General features: G+C 32.4%; 5 protein-coding genes across 9 annotated transcripts; 4 read left to right on the top strand and 1 right to left on the bottom strand.

The window, feature by feature from the left end:
• Window positions 1–3,160: 3,160 nt before the first annotated feature.
• On the top strand, window positions 3,161–4,732 carry LOC133829564 (uncharacterized). 2 transcript variants are annotated; one of them, XM_062259269.1, is made up of 6 exons: window positions 3,161–3,445; window positions 3,567–3,620; window positions 3,720–3,800; window positions 3,912–3,981; window positions 4,105–4,193; window positions 4,304–4,732. In XM_062259269.1, the coding sequence occupies exons 1-6, from the start codon at window positions 3,248–3,250 to the stop codon at window positions 4,442–4,444; spliced, it is 633 nt and encodes a 210-aa protein (XP_062115253.1). In that variant the 5' UTR covers window positions 3,161–3,247; the 3' UTR covers window positions 4,445–4,732. The 2 variants fall into 2 exon arrangements, with proteins under 2 accessions (XP_062115253.1, XP_062115254.1); XM_062259270.1 differs by having other exon boundaries at window positions 3,162–3,445; window positions 4,310–4,732.
• A 2,160-nt stretch (window positions 4,733–6,892) lies between these two features.
• LOC133830144 (uncharacterized) lies at window positions 6,893–7,630 on the top strand. The gene has a single exon (XM_062260066.1). The coding sequence runs from the start codon at window positions 6,893–6,895 to the stop codon at window positions 7,628–7,630; it is 738 nt and encodes a 245-aa protein (XP_062116050.1).
• Window positions 7,631–7,759: 129 nt separating this feature from the next.
• On the top strand, window positions 7,760–8,212 carry LOC133830132 (uncharacterized). The gene has a single exon (XM_062260052.1). It carries the CDS (start codon window positions 7,760–7,762, stop codon window positions 8,210–8,212), a length of 453 nt encoding a protein of 150 aa, XP_062116036.1.
• A 2,600-nt stretch (window positions 8,213–10,812) lies between these two features.
• LOC133829562 (SWR1-complex protein 4) lies at window positions 10,813–15,073 on the top strand. 4 transcript variants are annotated; one of them, XM_062259264.1, is made up of 16 exons: window positions 10,813–11,329; window positions 11,499–11,585; window positions 11,711–11,776; window positions 11,912–11,971; window positions 12,069–12,125; window positions 12,263–12,392; window positions 12,560–12,627; window positions 12,780–12,872; window positions 12,995–13,042; window positions 13,140–13,319; window positions 13,474–13,584; window positions 13,934–14,038; window positions 14,152–14,241; window positions 14,334–14,370; window positions 14,461–14,495; window positions 14,589–15,073. In XM_062259264.1, exons 1-16 carry the CDS (start codon window positions 11,216–11,218, stop codon window positions 14,673–14,675), a joined length of 1,368 nt encoding a protein of 455 aa, XP_062115248.1. In that variant the 5' UTR covers window positions 10,813–11,215; the 3' UTR covers window positions 14,676–15,073. The 4 variants fall into 4 exon arrangements, with proteins under 4 accessions (XP_062115248.1, XP_062115249.1, XP_062115250.1 ...); XM_062259265.1 differs by having other exon boundaries at window positions 10,818–11,329; window positions 13,943–14,038; XM_062259266.1 differs by having other exon boundaries at window positions 10,818–11,329; window positions 14,152–14,220.
• A 122-nt stretch (window positions 15,074–15,195) lies between these two features.
• LOC133829563 (shikimate O-hydroxycinnamoyltransferase-like) lies at window positions 15,196–17,335 on the bottom strand. The gene is made up of 2 exons (XM_062259268.1): window positions 16,821–17,335; window positions 15,196–16,315 (listed from the first exon to the last, which is right to left on the bottom strand). The coding sequence occupies exons 1-2, from the start codon at window positions 17,235–17,237 to the stop codon at window positions 15,392–15,394; spliced, it is 1,341 nt and encodes a 446-aa protein (XP_062115252.1). The 5' UTR covers window positions 17,238–17,335; the 3' UTR covers window positions 15,196–15,391.
• Window positions 17,336–18,075: the final 740 nt, after the last annotated feature.

Below are 18,075 nucleotides of genomic sequence, written 5' to 3'. Positions count from 1 at the left end.
ATAAATCAATTATGGCCCTCCGGGCCTCCTAATCAAGGTCCTAAACCTTATTAGGAAATTTGGGACATTACAGTATTCTAACTGATCGTATTATTTGAGTTCTTTGACTTGTTCGTTACCATCTTACCCTACGGACTAGCCCATACTTACATCTTGGGAACTCGGTAGTATAATTGAGTGGGAGTATTAATCATAGATATGAACATCTATAGCTTCTGATGAAGAAGTGAAACGATGGTTTCCTTTTAGTTTGGTTCAATGTGATAAATGATGGAGATCTCATTTCAGTAATTAAATTAGTTTATTGAAATATCATTTACAAGGAACTAAGTGTTTTAAGGATAAAATACAATGAGGGGTAAAATGGTATTTTAGTCCTGTCTCATTGTAGACCGTCTATAGAGGATTGAGTGACAATTATGGTTGTAACAATGGATAATTAATAGCGTATCTATATTTGTTATAGAGCGTTCTATGAATTCAAGAGCGCAATTCCAAGTCTATAGTGGAGTCACGAGGAGTTAATAAGTTAGTAAATTTATTTGTTAGATTTATGATAACTTATTGGAGCTTGATTTCATAGGCCCATGGTCCCCATTATACCTTGGATAAAATCATCTAGATAGTCTCAATTAATTGATTTAATCATCAATTAGAATTATCAAAGTTGACCAGGTCAATTTTGGATAGTTTCACAGAGTTGTGTAATTTTGAGAAGAAAATAGAATTTATGGCAGATTTATTAATCAAGATAAATTGGTATCTAAATTAATAAATAAATTTAAATCAAGGTTCAAATTATAAATAATTAATTTGATAAAGGATTTAAATAATTAAATCAATAGAAAATAATACAGGCCTTGATTTTAAGTCCAATGGGCTTATAATCAAATGGGAAATTTCACGGGCTTATAGCCCATGATAATTTCGACCTAGGGCTTCAAAATGACTATTATTTTATTGATTTTTTAATTAAATTAAATTGTCTAATTGAGTCTATAAAATGAGTGCTTAGAGAGAAGTCAAAACATAAGTTTGATAAGTCACAAGTAAGATTTTATGATAGTTTTAGATTCTCTCTAAACACAAGTCCTTTTCTAAACGTCTTTGTTATTTTCTCTTCTTCTCTTTATATCTATCTCATGTGTTGAGAATTGCCCACACTAGTCTAGGTGGTTCTAAGGATACATTGAAAGATTGTGAAGAAAATAGAAGATCAGTTCAGTTTCTTGATAATACTCTGCGATAGAGAGGATACAGGAGTTAGAGAAACTGAATGAATGACTCTTTAATTCCGCTGCGTATACTATAAGTATTTTATTATTTGTTTATCTTTGAATTCAATTTTAGAAACATGTTTTAGGCTATCTCATATTAATTTGTTTAATATTAGATATACATGAAAATAAATAAAGATCATGTATAAGCCTAATCCAACAAACCCAGGCGATGGAAAGGCAGACAGTGGCTAGGGTTCTTGGTGAGGGAATAGAATAAGTTGGGAGAGACGAGAAAGGCGGTGGATCTGATTTTTTCTTTCTTTCTTCAGGTCTGTGGTAACTGGTTACCTTCCCGTTCTTTGTGTGTATATTTATGGGGGTAACTGGTTACCGTCCCGTTTTTTGTAAGTATATTTCTGGGGGCAACTGGTTACCTTCACATCTGATATGTGTGTATATTTTATGGGTTTTTTATGGTTAGTAGTTATCTATGTTACTAAAATCATAGTTACTTCTTCGTCTTTTTTAATGAAGTGTTCTTTATTTTTTTCTTTTAAAAAATAGGTGGTCCCAAAATCCTAACGGAAAAGGCGCATGTAACCAGTCCCTAGAAAAGTGGTCCCCTGAATCTCTGAGAATCTCACGATCGAGGTCGTTATGAAAACTAAACCCTCTATTTATAGGCTCATGGATCTTACATAAATGGGCTAAGAGCCTTACATGACTTGTTTAAATATCTAATAAATATGCTCTTTGATTATGTTATGATTAGTTGTTGTGTTGAACTCTCATTACACCTTATAGTCTGGTCGAGGGTCGACTAGGGTTTACACTGATGACGTCATCCTTTAACTACCACGTGTCGATAATTTGTGCCACGTAATTACATTAGTTTTTATGAAAGACAAACATAATACAAATAATAATTCCGATTTTTTCATATATTATTCCATTCATTTCTTTATTGGTTCACTCCAATTCGAATTACACTTTAGTAAACGTGTGATTAGATGTTTGAAGCAAAGAAGGAGATATTATATACCAAGCTAGTAATTCATATATTAATTTGTATATATATAAATTTATATATATATATTCCTCAAGGCTATTAGGTGATTTACTACTACTACCACTATACTACTCATGTAGGATAGCTAGTCACCATTTAACTTTCCTTAATAATTTGTATTACTAGTGCATATAATTTTTATTTATATATATTTATGATTTCTCCAGCGGCTGGATACCACTCCATAGATTTTAATTTCAAACAAACAAAACAATTTTGAAATCCTGAGATAACAAATTATATATATATTCTCTGCTTTTTCTTGCCCCATGCAGCCGATTTGGTATTTATATCTAATATCCTTTTATATATTCTTGGAAAATTATTATAATTGATTATCACTCTCTCTATTATCTATCTATCTATTTATATATATAATCGTCCATCAATTTCATGTCTCAATCTTCTTCTTTTTCATCAATATTTAATTTTCCTTTCTGGATGGTTGACGCCATTAAACCGAAATTGTTTGCTATAAATATATTTATATATATATATATATGTATATGATAGGGTTGTGTGCATATTGAAATTAAACTGGATTAGCTAGGCGATAATAAGGTGCTGCTCTATATTCGAACCTGTGTGATTTTCAAGGTTGTGTCACATAACATAATAATCATGGCTGGCTTTTTAGCCAAACTCTTCGTCACAACAAGTTTCGATCTGCGCTGTTTTTAATTTGCTACCCTATATCTATATATACGTATATATATATATATATATATAACTCTTTGAGGTTGACTTTGACCTTTACAGTACAAAAGGCCAATAAGGCCCAATCAGTTGGGGCTCACTCGGCCCAATTGACCGAAAGCACGAAAAATAGTAACACCACTCGATGACTTTGGCATTTGGGATCTAACTCTCACAGAAGAAGAAGCTTCCTGAAGAGTGGGAGAGAGAGAGAGAGAGAGAGAGAGAGAGAGAGAGAGAGAAGTAGATCAGCCGCCACGCCATGGAAGATGGAGAAGCATTGTCTTCGTCGTCGACGGAGAAGACCCAGCAGGAAACGACGTCGTCGTACACGTATTGGGTCAGAGGTGTGACGGAGGACGCCGTTCCTCTTCCCGCTCCTCGCAAGCTCAGCTCAAACGACATTCTCTCATCCAACGCCGCTCAGCCCCCGACCCAACTGGGTTCTGTCTGGAATAGCGTATGTATATGAATACACATTTCTATTACTGTTTTTACGCTTACAGACAAGACAAAGACTAGGACAAAGACAACAAATGTCTTATCTTTTGGATCTTTCTATGTTTCTTTGTTTGTTTCAGGCTGGAACTTGGGAGGAGAAGAACCTTAATAGCTGGGCAACCCAAAGAATAAAGGTTGGTTTTTTCTTCTACCCTTTTCTTGTATGTATGTATGTGTTTGATTTTTTTTTTTTTTGGTAATAATTTGTATGTATTGAATGTGGATGGGGGCAGGAGTTGGTTATGACAGTTGATTCTTTGGAGTTGTCAGCTGGGAAAGCACAGATATCAGATTTATCAAAATGTGTTGGTGATGTGAGTGAGTTTCATTTCAACATCATTAGAAATCATCTCATTTAAATAATAGTAATAATAATGAGAGTTGTTGTGATCTCATTCTCATGTGTTTTAACATGTATTCACCAGGCCTTCTTGGTCACTGTCCGGAATAAGAAACGTGTTGGCTATACCTATGAGATGACCTTGAATGTCAAAGGTACTTACTTATGCTCCTGTCTATCTCCTCTCTCTCTGTCTGACATAACCCAAATTCTTTATTTTATTTATAATTATTAGTCTGTTAAATCAAAGATCAAATGTTTACATGAATATGAATTAGGGGAGTGGATTGTGGGCGAGGAGAAAAAATCAATAAAAGGGTATCTGGAAATCCCAGAGTTTTCATTCGGTGAGCTAGATGAGTTGCAGGTATATTCTATTCTATTCTATTCTGTTCTACAAACACAATCAGTGAATCAATGAATCATTGAATACAATGCAATCCAAAACAAGACAAGTTGTTTACTTTAATGAAAAAGTTGCAGGTGGAGGTGAAATTGAGTGAAGAAAAGGATTTTTCTCAGCAAGAGAAGCTGCAAATCAGCCAGGGTTTGAAACAATTTTTGCAACCTGTGCGTGAGAAGCTGCTGCAATTCGAACAGGAACTAAAAGATAGATAGAAATAGAATCACTATCACTTCACTTCACTTCACTTCATTCACATCTTCAAACTTGAAAGCCTTGATATTGATGTTGGTTTCTCTTTGTCTCTTTCTCAGTCTCAAATTTATATTTCCTACCTACCTGTTTCAGCCTCAGGTTTCAGTCATTGTATTTGCATTTCACTGCTTTAGATGTGATGATATGCATACTTTGTCCTGCTGCTTGCCTTGAACATTTGATTTAACCCTTCAGGCTTGTCAACTCAAAGGTATTTTTATTTTATTAAAAATATAAATTATTGATCATGCTATTTTTATATATGCTGGCATTTTGGTGAGGAAGACAAAATGAAAATGATTGACCACATAACATAAGTGAAAGTGATCATTATAATTGATTTCCAAATCATTTCAACCACAAAATGGATTGGGAATCTTAATAGTTATTTTCTAGTGAAAATTCTTAGTTTAGTTATTACTTTGTCGTCTTTTTTAACCATTTAGGTTCAACATTAGTGGATAAACCAGGACCTGAATTGTTTTCATTATTTGGTACTAATAAACATGATAATCTTAAACATAAGAAAGCCAACTGAAACGTATCATTGATGATTTGCTTTCTGACATAGAAGCGTTTACAACTTGTGTATAGTATGTTTGTGAATTGTGAGCCATTGAAATATTTGTATCAAATGAATTCATCATCTTCTTATGTGAGTAACAAGTTGTTATTTACTCTTTTTTTTTAAAAAATTACAAAAGATAATGCTACACTAGTCTTTTTTCCACAGGGATAATGATAAAAACATTGGTTTTTGCTAAAAGGGTCCAAATTTTATTAAGTACTTTTGTTTCTCAAAATAGGCCATTTTACTGTGTATTTATTGTATCTAAACATTATTATTGCTAAAATTAGAATTTGTTGCAAGACAAATGATAAATTTTGTACAACAATAGAGTATTATTGGGATTGTAATTATTATTATTTTTTTCTAAAATCAAAGTAAAATGTCTTTTTTCACAATTCTTTTTAGATTTAATATAGTGTTGCAGTTTTGTTAGGGCAAGTCCAACCCACGGCATATACCACACCATCTTCTCATATTTGCTGTTTTTTACTCCTCCAATCCACGGCAATGGCAGTTGCATATATGTTGAATTGCTACTGTACCCCAGCATATATGCTGGGGGTACTGTAGCTATGGCATATGTCTTTTTTTTTTTTTTTTTTAATAATCTTATATATATATATATTATTTAAGTTTAAAATTAATTTATTTTGATAAAGTTAAATTGTAAATGCTTAGATTAATTATTTTTTTAATTATTTTTTGAAGTTTTTAATTACAATTTAGATATATCATAATTATATATATTTTTTACACAATTTTAGTTAATTTTTATAATACACTCATAAAAAATAATAATTAACATTGACATATAATTAAAGAAATACTTAACAAAATACAATTAAAACATTACAAATTTAAACATACATTCATTAAAAAACATACATTATAAAGGTAAAATGAAATAAACTAAACATAAATCGGAAGCAATGACATAGATCTTAAAAAAAAAGAAACTACTATAATAATTTAATAATTTGGGAAATCATTTTTCATTTCGTCAAGATAATCAAAGTATTGACTAAAATTTCCTGGGAGGTTCGTCTCAGATCCTTGGCCTTCATCTGTAGCTCCTTCTCTGTGAGCTTCATTAAATCGAGATCCTTCATTCTGAGATGCTCGATATTGGGATCCTTGATATTGAGAACCTTCTCTTTGTTCACCATATTTAGATGTTTGTGCTCTTCTTTTGTAAATTTGTCTTTTTTCATTTTGAATAAACTGGCGAAATTCTGGATCGGATATAGAATTCAAATCCGTAAATAGAATTTTATTCTCTTATTTCATTTTAGCCAATTCAATCTTCTGTCGTCGAATTTCATTCCTTTCTGAGTTACCCTTTTCTATAACTTCGACAAGCTTTTGATTTTGTTCCATTAATTTTTTAAATTGGTCATCAGTATTTTGTTTTTCTTTTGAAGGTGTGTGGTCTTCTTCAAAGAGTAATATGCACTTATATAGGGATGTAAAAATTGGATAAAGATCTGATTTGACAACACACTGCCAAGAGATAAGATAAGATAAGATATCATATCTTCGAATGCAACGGTTGAGATCATAGTCAAAGTAATTCACGGTCCAAATCAATTCGTCAAGATTCTTATCTTTAAATTTTAAAATATGATTTGACAACACACTGCCAAGAGATAAGATAAGATAAGATATCCTATCTTCAAATGCAACGGTTGAGATCATAGTCAAAGTAATCCACGATCTAAATCAATTCGTCAAGATTCTTATCTTTAAATTTTGAAAAATTAAAGATAAGATTATGTACACTATAAAATATGGATATCATGCAGACCATAATACACACACAAATTAGCTTTGATAAAAGATGAATTCTTATTATGGCAGTTCATCTTATTTATTATCATCTTCTTCATTTTCAGATGATGATTATTATGATGATCTAGAAAATCAAGTGGTATGTCAAATTACTGCAAACAACAATTTTTGCATCACTCAACACCTCAATAACGATGGGTCACGCCGGGGCTCAATTCCTGGTCATATAGTTATCAACCGTGACTGGGAAAATGCTGATCGCAATCTCTTCAATGACTATTTTGCAGAAAATCCCCGGTTTAATGATTCGATGTTTCGACGAAGATTTCGAATGGGTCGTCCTTTATTCTTTCGTATATTTGATGCTATACAAAGGCATGACAATTACTTCGTCCAACGAAGGGACGGACTCGGTAAACTTGGGTTGTCCGGCTTGCAAAAGGTAACAACTGTATTTCGAATGTTAGCATATGGTGTACTGGCAAATGCTACCGATGAGTACATAAAAATTGGAGAATCTACAGTTTTAGAAAGTTTGAAGCGATTTTTCCGTGCTATTGTTGAGGTGTTTGGAGCTCGCTATCTACGATCAACTAACGTTGATGATGTTGTAAGGCTACTCCACATTGGTGAACGCCGGGGTTTTCCAGGAATGCTGGGTAGTTTAGATTGTATGCATTGGAAATTGAAAAATTGTCCAACGGCTTGGGGAGGACAATATGCCGGTCGTAGTGGATCCCCAACCATTATTCTTGAAGCTGTAGCTGACTATGACGTTTGGATATGACATGCATATTTTGGTCTACCGAGATCTAATAATGATATCAATGTGCTGGAGGCATCCCATCTTTTTGCTAATCTTGCTGAAGGTATTGCTCCACCCGCTAATTATGTCATCAAAGGTAAAGAATATAATATGGGTTATTATTTAGCTAATGGTATATATTCAAAATGGTCTACTCTTGTTCAAAGCATTCACGATCCACGTGGTAAGAAAAAAAAGTTTTTTGCAATGAAACAAGAAGCATGTAGAAAAGATGTAGAACGCGCATTTGGAGTATTGCTGTCAAGATTTGCAATCGTGGTAGAACCAGTGCGCTTATGGAACAAGAGAGTGTTACATGATATAATGACTTCTTGTATTATTATGCATAATATGATAATAGAAGATGAACGTGATGTTAATGCAACAATTGAAGAACGAGTCGACGTGCAAAGTCCAGAAGTGGAGATGCTAGGTGATGATGATACTCGGTTTCAAGAATTCCTTGCTCGACATAAAAAAATTAGGGATAAAGAAGCTCATATTGAACTTCGAAATGCATTAATTGAACACTTATGGGACGAGCATGGTAACTCCGAGAATTAGTTAAATTTAATCAATCTATCTACGTGTTATTTAAGAGTTAATTAAATGTAACCGTTTTTTTCTTACCTCTAGTAATGTAATATGTATTTCAGTAAAATTAATATGATTTTTAAAAAAAAATTAGTGGAGTTTAAATAATTTAAATATTTTTGTCAAATTATTAATAATTTCATCTTATTAAAATAATTAGTTTGATATAATAATTGTGATGGTTTTAGTAAAATAATATAATAATATAAAGTATTCAATTATGTAAAAGAATAATAATATAATAATGAAAAATATATTTTTTGGTGTTGTGGTTGGAATGAGAAAAAATAAGATGCTGAAATTTTATCCTATTTGGTGATGGTGCAATGGCAAATATAGTGTTGTGGTTGGAGATGACCTTAGCTTATGAAAGGCGGTGGTAGCATGTTTGGTTTCAAGTTTAAATATTTAAGTATGTCTTTCAAAGTTAATTTTCACTGAAGATAAATCTCCATTTAAATTTAAATTAGAGGGTTGATTTTGTTATTTGCGAAAATCGAAAATTGATTATACAATTTTTGAAAATTTAAAATTTAAAATTGTGAAATTAGAAATTGTTATTATATTTGTGTCAAATGATATGTTTTTGAGGAGTGCTTAGGAAATTTTATGCTGCATTTTCTTTTACATTCTTTTCTTGCATGATGCATGGTTATTATTAAATTAAATTATATTTTAAATCTATTATGAATTATTAGTTAATACACAGGCCATTCATTGAATTAAGATAATCCCAAAAAGAATGTAAAATGGAATGCAATTAGCATTTTCCTATTTTTTTTTAAGTAACCTCAAATTATCCATGCTAACCTCATTCGTTTCCAATTACAATAGTCTAAGTCTCCAAAGAATATAAAAAATTTAAAAGTCATATAAAGTGCAATTTAAAAAAAAAAAATTAAGATTACAATACTAATATTGTGCAAAGAGTATTCTTTTATTTCAATTTAAATCATTCTTCCTATTTTATTTGTAATATTGAAATGTAATAAAAAAAAGAAAGAAAAGAAAAAGAATATATATATATATCATGATTTATTAGGAAAATAATGTTGTATTTTCTTCATGCAATTGTGGTACTATTAACTATTATGCATAATAATTAATAGTACAACACGTAGGTTTGGTTAACAAACATGCAATTGTTCTCTTCAAAAGAATTTTATTGTAACAAATACTCTAAATTTAATTTGTCTTTTTGTATCTAGATCCTCAATTTAATTTTTTTAATAGAATCCTTAATCCTTTTTTTATTAAATTAGCATTATTCTTTTTCACTTTGTCGTCTATTTTTTTTAGAACTAGGATTTTATAGCAAACAATAATATAATTTTGTGATTTATTTATCGTAATTTTTTTATAAAATTATTAAAATTTTGAAGAATTTATGATATAATAATTGAAATTGTCATAAATCATAATAATAATATTTTTTTAAAAAGAACTATATTAAAATAACATTTTAAAAAAATAAAATTTAACTACTGTTGAGACCGTTAATACTATTTTAGATCTTGTGTTTTTGTCTAATACCATTTTGATCCTACATTATTAAAAATTTATTGTTGGACTTTATGTTTTGTCAAATGACAAAATGCTTTCCCCTCATCGAAACTATAAAGCTCGTAGACTTTTGGCTCCTGAATTTTTTTGCTTGTAAAAAATACATCATGAACTATACCATTTGTGGACTTTTGCCGGTCCACAATAGTAACAATTTGCTGATATGGTAGTTAAAAAAATATTTTAAAATAATTTTTTATTAATTAATTGAATTTAAATTAGAAAAAATAAATAAAAATAATTTTAAAAATAAAATTAATTAAAACTAATTTTTAAATTTAATAAATTATATAAAATCCAATAAATAAAAATCAATAAACATAAAGAGTTTTTGATCCAAATATAATTTTGAAAAAATTAAAATCAATATTTCTAAACTAAATTAAAATCTTTATTGATTTTAGTTTTTTTTAAATTATATTTGGATTAAATTTTTTTTTATGTTTATTAATTGTTTTATATAATTTCATAAATTTAAAAATAAGTTTTTGTTAATTTTTTATTTTTAATTTTTAAAATAATTTTTATTTATTTTTTCTAATTTAAAATCAATTAATCAATCAACAAACCATTAGTATTTTAGACAAAATGAGCAAAAGTCTACAAATATTATAGTTAAGGAGAAAAATAACATTTTGTCCATGTTTAAATTGGGTCTTAAAAACCAATTTTTCAGTCAAAATATTTTTTAATACGATCATAATACTCCTATTTTAATAAATTAGTCAATTAAAAAAAATAGAAACCAATATTTTATATTATTAAAATATATTTTAATCAAAATCAAAACTTTAAAATAATTTTAATAAATAAAATAAAAAATTAAATCTGAACCCTATATTTTTCATTTTAATTAATTTAAACAAAACTCTAGCCAAATAAAATAAAAAAAATCTAAAACGTAAGTAAATAGATTAAATAAAAAGACACTTAAAGCTATGTAACTAAAATCTTAAACCTTAATACTCCACATGACATAATCGACTTTTTCATATTGTTGTTCAAAGCTTTGGGTTAAGGTTCCTTTTTCACGTTAAGAAAATCTGTAACTATATAATACCAAGGTGATACGATGTCGTTTTATTGGCAACTTTGGCACTAGTTATGGTAAAGCACACAGCTCATTCTTCTTCGTCTTCTTCTTGTTCTTGCACCTGTAATCAAAATCTTTGGCGCTCGAACAGAAGAACCCTAGAATTCACCTAATCAAATCACTCCTACTTCACTTCATCAACATTTTCAGCTGTATCGAATTTAAAATTCGCAACGAATTCAAGCAATTCGACACATGGATTCGAGCTTCCGAGCTCCAATCCAAATGTTATAGTTATAGGTGCACGGGAAATTCCGATTCATCTTCAACACAACGTCAGAAACCAAATTTTAGTTTGTTTTTTTGGGGCAATTAGAATGGATGCCAAGGACATTCTTGGCTTGCCCAAAAACGCACATCCTGTAGCACAAGAGAAGAAATCCAGGCCTCAGAAAGACTCTCACAGAAAACCCGATGGTATTTCACGAGAGGTTTGTTCTTTCCATCTTTTCTTATGGTAATTTCGCCTTTTGGGGTTTTCCATATCGACCTTTAAATCAAAATGTTGAATTTTTTGGATTGCTTTATATAATATAGTTATATTTCAGTGTGTTTTTAGCGAGTTAGTTGATGGTGTTTATGGGTGGTGTTGAATTTCAGGTTTATGCACTCACAGGTGGTGTGCCACCTCTTATGCCATCGATCGATTTGTCCCAATTGAGGAAAAGGCCTCCAGCAGATGAGAAGGTTTTCCTGAACTCCGTTTTCCTTACATGGCTTATTTTTCTAGTTTGTTTTGTCTTAAAACTTCAAGAATTGTTGTTTTTTGTTATGTTAGTGTTGTTTCATCATTCTTGATATTCTATTTTCAGATTACTTGGCAGTGGCTTCCTTTTACAAGTTCTGCTCGAAATGATAATTTGCAGCTGTACCATTGGGTAATATTTCTGTTGCTTTTGAAGATTGTTACTTAAATTATCCTAAAAATGTACATGCATCGGTTTAGATACACAGTTTCATATATATATATATATATATATATTTTTTTTTTCTCTGCAACCTTTAATCCACAGGTCAGAGTTGTTAATGGTGCACCACCAACAGGTGACTACTCTTTTGCCAAGTATAACAAGGTATAACATATTGCATTGTTATGTTTCTCATACTCTCACTGAAATCAGTTGGTTACATTGTGTGGTTTAATATTTTTGTGTATTTGATGCTATGCAGTCTGCTGACATTGTCCAATACACAGATGAGGAGTATGAGAAACATTTGACTGATTCTGTAAGTCTCAAATTAGGATTTTATCTATCTATCTATCTATCTATATATATATATATATTTAGTTTTCATTTTTCCTTTTAATTTCCTTATTTTGTCAAACACGTTTTCTCACCTTATACATTTAATATCTTCATTAGACATGGACCAAGGAAGAGACAGATCAATTGTTTAACTTGTGCAAACAATTTGATCTCCGATTCGTTGTAATAGCTGACAGGTTCCCAACATCTCGAACAGTAGAGGAGTTGAAGGACCGATATTACAGTGGTATGTCATCTTGCTATTTTCTTCACTTTTTATTGTCATTCACTTGAGCTGGCTTCATTCCCCTGCACTCCCTTCCCCCACCTTTCGTGCGTGTGTTTACGCAGCATTACTGAACTTAATATGCCCTGATTAGCATTGTGATGTTGTCAATCTATAATTACTCTCAGTCTGCCGAGCTATGTTAATTGCTAGAGCTCCATCTCCTGCGGATGTTTCAGGGCACCCTATTATTAAGGTGTGAGAATTGTACAATAACTTATATTTACTTGATCATTTCATACTTGATCTAAGTAATCGTTTACCATCATGTTTTTGCTGGACAATTTTTTGAGCTTTGTCATTTTATACTATTTTTCTGATTTTGTATATTTGTTAACCTACATTTAGGAACCTTATAACGTTTCTCAAGAGAGAGAACGCAAGCGAGCATTGTCAATGGTTCTCTCCCAAACTAAACAGCAAGAGAAAAAAGATGTCGAGGTCTAATTTATTTATGTTTATAGTTTATTAGCAACTAAGTTACATACCGTCTGTTTCAAAAGAAGTTACATATCTAATTCATTACGTGAGGGCCTATCATCTATACTTGCATTTTCTTACAGGTTCTTGCAGAAGCCAAAAAAATAACTGAGTCTCGATCAGCTGCAAAGGTAGGTCCAGAATTATGGTATGATTTGTGAAAGAAATAAATGTTGCAGATGCATGTGCATACCTCTTGTGTTTATTTACTCTGTTTTATGTTTTTAGGCAGCTGAAGAGGTGGAGTTGCCTGTTGCATCAAATGTTGGCACAGAATATACTGAGAGGACTACTATTCCGGGTGATACTGTGTCACCTTCTCCCAATGTTCAGGTTCCATCTACAGTAGTTGCTGCACCTTCAACATTGGCGGCCGACAATGCTGCAACTGTAGCTTCTCTACGCATGGTATGTCTAATGGCTGGTTTGCCCCTAAACTTTCACCCACTCTAATCAAGACACTGTTTTTCTTTGTGTGTCTTTGTGTAGTGATGTTTTCCTGTGAAGTTTCATCCATTTTACATCTTCAATTTTGCCTCAACTAATTTTTGAAAATCTACAGCTTCGGGTATATTTGAGAACATATGCACTTGATCAAATGATACAAGCTGCAAGTGCATCTGCTGGGCTGCGGACCATCAAGCGTGTCGAGCAGACTTTACAAGAACTTGGGGTTTGTGTTCTATAGTCTATTCATTCCAGATTATATATTCATGCGTTCTTCTTGACGTTACTTGAGGCAATAATGCGTTGGCGTATTTTATTTACTGCAAGTACTATTTATCACTTATTTTTCAGTTTATATTTTCCCTTTGTGGTGCTTATGTTGAAAACCTACATTATTGCATGTTCTTTTTACGTTCACTATTATCTTCTTCTTCCCATTTCCTTCAGGCTTCTCAGTGCTTGATTTCATCATTTTGTTCTTGCTAGCTGCATAATCGCTATTCCATATTAAAAAATGAATCCTGTAGTTGTGCTATACATTTTATTCTTTAAAGGTGGTTAAAAATGTGTCCTAGCCTTTACAGGTTAATCTAAAACCAAGGGTACCGACCAAAGCTGTTTGTGCGGAGCATCTTGAATTGAGGAAAGAAATTCTGACCCTGCTCAATCTTCAGAAACAGGTATTGCATATTTTAGGACTTACTTCCCTTGATGTTGCATGGTTGTGAATCGGCTACGTAAATTGTGTGCTAGAGTTCTCCTAATTGTTGTTATCTGACCTTTCTGGGATCAGTTGCAATACAAGGAGACAGAGGGTTCCTCTTTTCGCGATAATCCCTATGAAGCACCTGGCACACCTAAGGTCAACTTCTTCATTCATCCAGTAGGCATTACAATATTATTGGAATTCTAATAGTGCTTTCAAATGATTTTTTTTCACTCTACTGAAACTGTTTATACTATGGTGTTGATCAGGACCGGATGTTTATTCCTGACTCAATGAACTTTGGAGGTAATATATTGTGGGGTTTTTCAGGTTTGTTTCTGAGATGAGTAGTGTTCATGTAGTTACTTAACATTTATAATTTTATATAAATTTCAGGGGAGAGAGCTGGTAAAAGAGACCAGAAACGCAAGGTACATACATGTCGATTTCCTTTGAGATTTTATTGCTTGCACTTTATGGTGGAATGTGAGTGCATCCATTAATACACTTGTGAGCTTTTTCAGGCACCTGGAAGAGGAGGATCAGAAGCTCCATCATCTCCAGCTCAGTCTAATAAAAGGCCTAGGAAGCTCAAGGCTTCAGATCTGTAGTTCTCTATGGTTGAGATGGCAATATTAGCTTACTTAGCGGTGGTACCGGGCGGGCATGAAGGTGATTGCTCTTCTTATAACTAACTTTTCTAACAGCTGATAACGATGTGCAAAGGAGGAGAGCTCCCAAGATGTGTGCCTGTTTTGCTTTTAGGATTTTTAGTAATTGTAATCATAATCCTGTCACTTTGAATCGTTTATAAATTTGAGGCTTTGTTAGTAAAATGATGACTGGTGTTATAAAATTACAGATAGATAACATGTTAGTTTTCTGTTAATTTTGTCCCAGTTCAACATTAGGATCATGATCTTCCTTGTTGGATATAATGTTCATAATTTATCACCACTCCACTGAATGGATCTACAAAAATATTAGGAAATGGAGTATATGTTTGGTATCTTGTATTGTTACCAATTATGATTTTTTTTTTTAATTATTATCAATGTGATATATAATTACTCACACAAATGTGATAAATCAATTGTAATTATGTATTTTGAATCTATCTATATAGAAAGTAAAAAAAAAAAATCATTATTATTGCCAATAAAAAGATATATATTACTTTATTGACAATTAATGAATTACACAAGAAAAATTACATAATAAGAATGAAGGGTATAAAACCCAACATGTTAACACACTAATTATTTATACATATAAAATCTCAAAAGCTTTGATGTGTTGTGGATGGTTCTAAAGAAGTTTGACATCATCATATCTGATAAAACAAAATCTCAAAAGCTTTGATGTGTTGTGGTTCTAAAGATATGCCGACCAATAAACTCCCATCGTTAATAGGACTAGGTAGAACATATGATTTTCCCTCCAATATAATGCCACCAGATCCTATGTAAATAGGGCGACCCCATCCAAAATCAACCTCGTAGCTCACCAGCCTAACCCAGCTCGTAATCCCGAAATTTGGATTCCTGTAATGGTGGTCCCCACGCTTAAGGGAGGACACCACATTATTAGACTGAAGCTCCAAATAGTCGATACTCGATCTCAAGTAATCATTGTCCATTTTCTTCAAACCTTCATGGATGCAAGTTGCAGCATAGGACAGTGGCTTGGTTCTGAGATCACCAACCCTGGCCGTTGGTGTAGCTGGAAAAGTCACATTGCCAAAGAAACCAGGTGGGAGTTGAGGCTGCAATCTATTGGCGAATCTTCCATTGACAGGGAAGAACAAGGTGGTCTGTTGCTCGTCGGGTTGCTCTCGTGCTTGGCAAACGCATTTCCAAATATGCGCTGCTAGAATCTCGTACGTGCTGAATTTGATGATATTATTGTTGTTGTTGTTGCCATTTTCCATAATTCTTTTTGTGGTCTTGGTTTTGAGTGTGTTTAGTTGCTCCTTGGTGATTTTAAAAGTGGCAACTTGGGTGTCAACCTTGGTGGTGGTGGTGGTGTCTTGCTGATCATGATGAGGTTGGTATTCGATGTGATGAAATGAAGGTTGAGGTGGGTTCCGAGGTCGAAGCAGTGTTCGATCTAAGAATGGTTGGATAGTTATGTCGAGACCGCAAGCAATTCTAGACCATGATTCGAAAAAGTGAAAAGCCGAAGGTCCATCCAGTACACGATGGTCGCCACCAGTTCCAAGTGACACTCCACCGCATTTGAAGTGAGTAACCTAATGGAACACATTAAAACTCAAATCATTAGTAGTTATTTCTACTAATAATTAACGCAAAATCATACATGCATGCAACTAAATCTACTACTACATAATATATATGAGAATTATTTACCGGAGCTTCACTTTAAGCCCTACCGGTAGCACTATCAGTGTTCTCGAGCCGTGAATAGTTTTCGATGTGATTTTTTTATAATAGTGTATATTGTAGCTATTTAGAGCATCAATACCGAAAACTAAGTTCAAACATGTTGTAGCACACGTGACTAATTTTTTTTATGTGCGTGGAAAACATGTTCGAACCTAGTTTTCGGTACTGTAAACTATTCGGAATTTTCTAAAAATTTACAGATACTTTAAATAGTAACAATATACACCGTCATAAAAAAAAATCGCGCAAAAAATTATTCATAGATGTAGAACACTAAAAGTCCACTGATAGGGTTTAAAGCGAAACCTTATAGAAAATATATAGGAGAGGCTAGAGGCTAGGGCATGGTACCTGCACCAAGAGTAAGGGAAAAGAAGAGATCCCAAGAGAGTAGTCAACAGAAGGAGTGAGGCTCCGGAGCTGAGGCGTGGGAGAGAAATCTCCGAAGTCATCGATGACAGCGGTGGTCTCCGCCGTGACGAAAAGGACACCTTCTTCGTTGCAATCGATCTCAGTCCGACCATCCCCGTCGAGCCCTAACCGACCCGCCAAGGGATAAAATGGAACGAGGGCCTTACTAAGAGCTTGTTTGAGAATATGGGCATCAAAAAAGTTGGTGGCTCCATTGGATCTGAAGAAGTAGACGACTGGATTATGTTTATTAGGAACTTCCATCAGGTCCAAAATGGACAGCCAAAGCCGCCGCCGTGGAGTCTTCTCCGCCGGCTTCACCATGCTCGTCTCCTTCACCTTAATCATCATCGCCATCGATCTATATCGCACTGTATATTATTATATATTAATTATACCAGCCAGAAAGAGATATAGTACTGATCTTATAGAATAGAATAAACATGTTCTTATATATATATATATATATATATAAATATATATTATATAGAGATCGGTGCCCTTGAAATATAAGATAAGAAATGTGAGGATCATATCATTCACTATTCAATAAATGAAAAGCAACATGCATTATTTGAAGAGAACTGTTACACCTCTGGTGGAAGTTCAATCAATACAGTTGGATAGGGCTCACTAGCTTTCTGTTTCAATTCATTCATTGTATTTTTTAACCTTTCACTATCCTGTGTTTTGGTAAAGTATCGTTTTGGTACTGTGTGTTTATAATAATGTTCATTTGTTACTCTGTATTTTAAAATCGTACAGATTTGGTACCCTAAAATTAAATTTAATTAATAATTTTTTTTACCAATTTAATCAAACTACTATCAATTATATAAGTTTCAAATTCAAATTTAATTACTTATAATTACATATAAGTGTTGACAGTTTGATCATATTTATAAAAAAAATATTTATCAAATCTGAGTTTAGGGTACCAAATATGTATGATTTTAAAATATAGAGTACCATACGAGTATTATTAAAAAAATAAGATACCAAAACGATGTTTTGCAAAAACACAGGATAACAAATGAGTAAATTTCCTTTTTTAAATGAGTAATGATATGTGCACCAAAACATTACCCCAACTAATGTGAACTATCGACATTATTAGCGAGGATAGTATTAGTGAACTTATTAGCAAGAGTAATATTTTAATATAATGCCTTAGAGTATCGGTACATAATATAGA

Source organism: Humulus lupulus, chromosome 4 (genome assembly GCF_963169125.1).
Source record: "Humulus lupulus chromosome 4, drHumLupu1.1, whole genome shotgun sequence".
Taxonomy (NCBI): Eukaryota; Viridiplantae; Streptophyta; class Magnoliopsida; order Rosales; family Cannabaceae; genus Humulus; species Humulus lupulus.
Note: the sequence above shows the minus strand (reverse complement) of the source record. Positions and strands in the feature narration are given on the sequence as shown.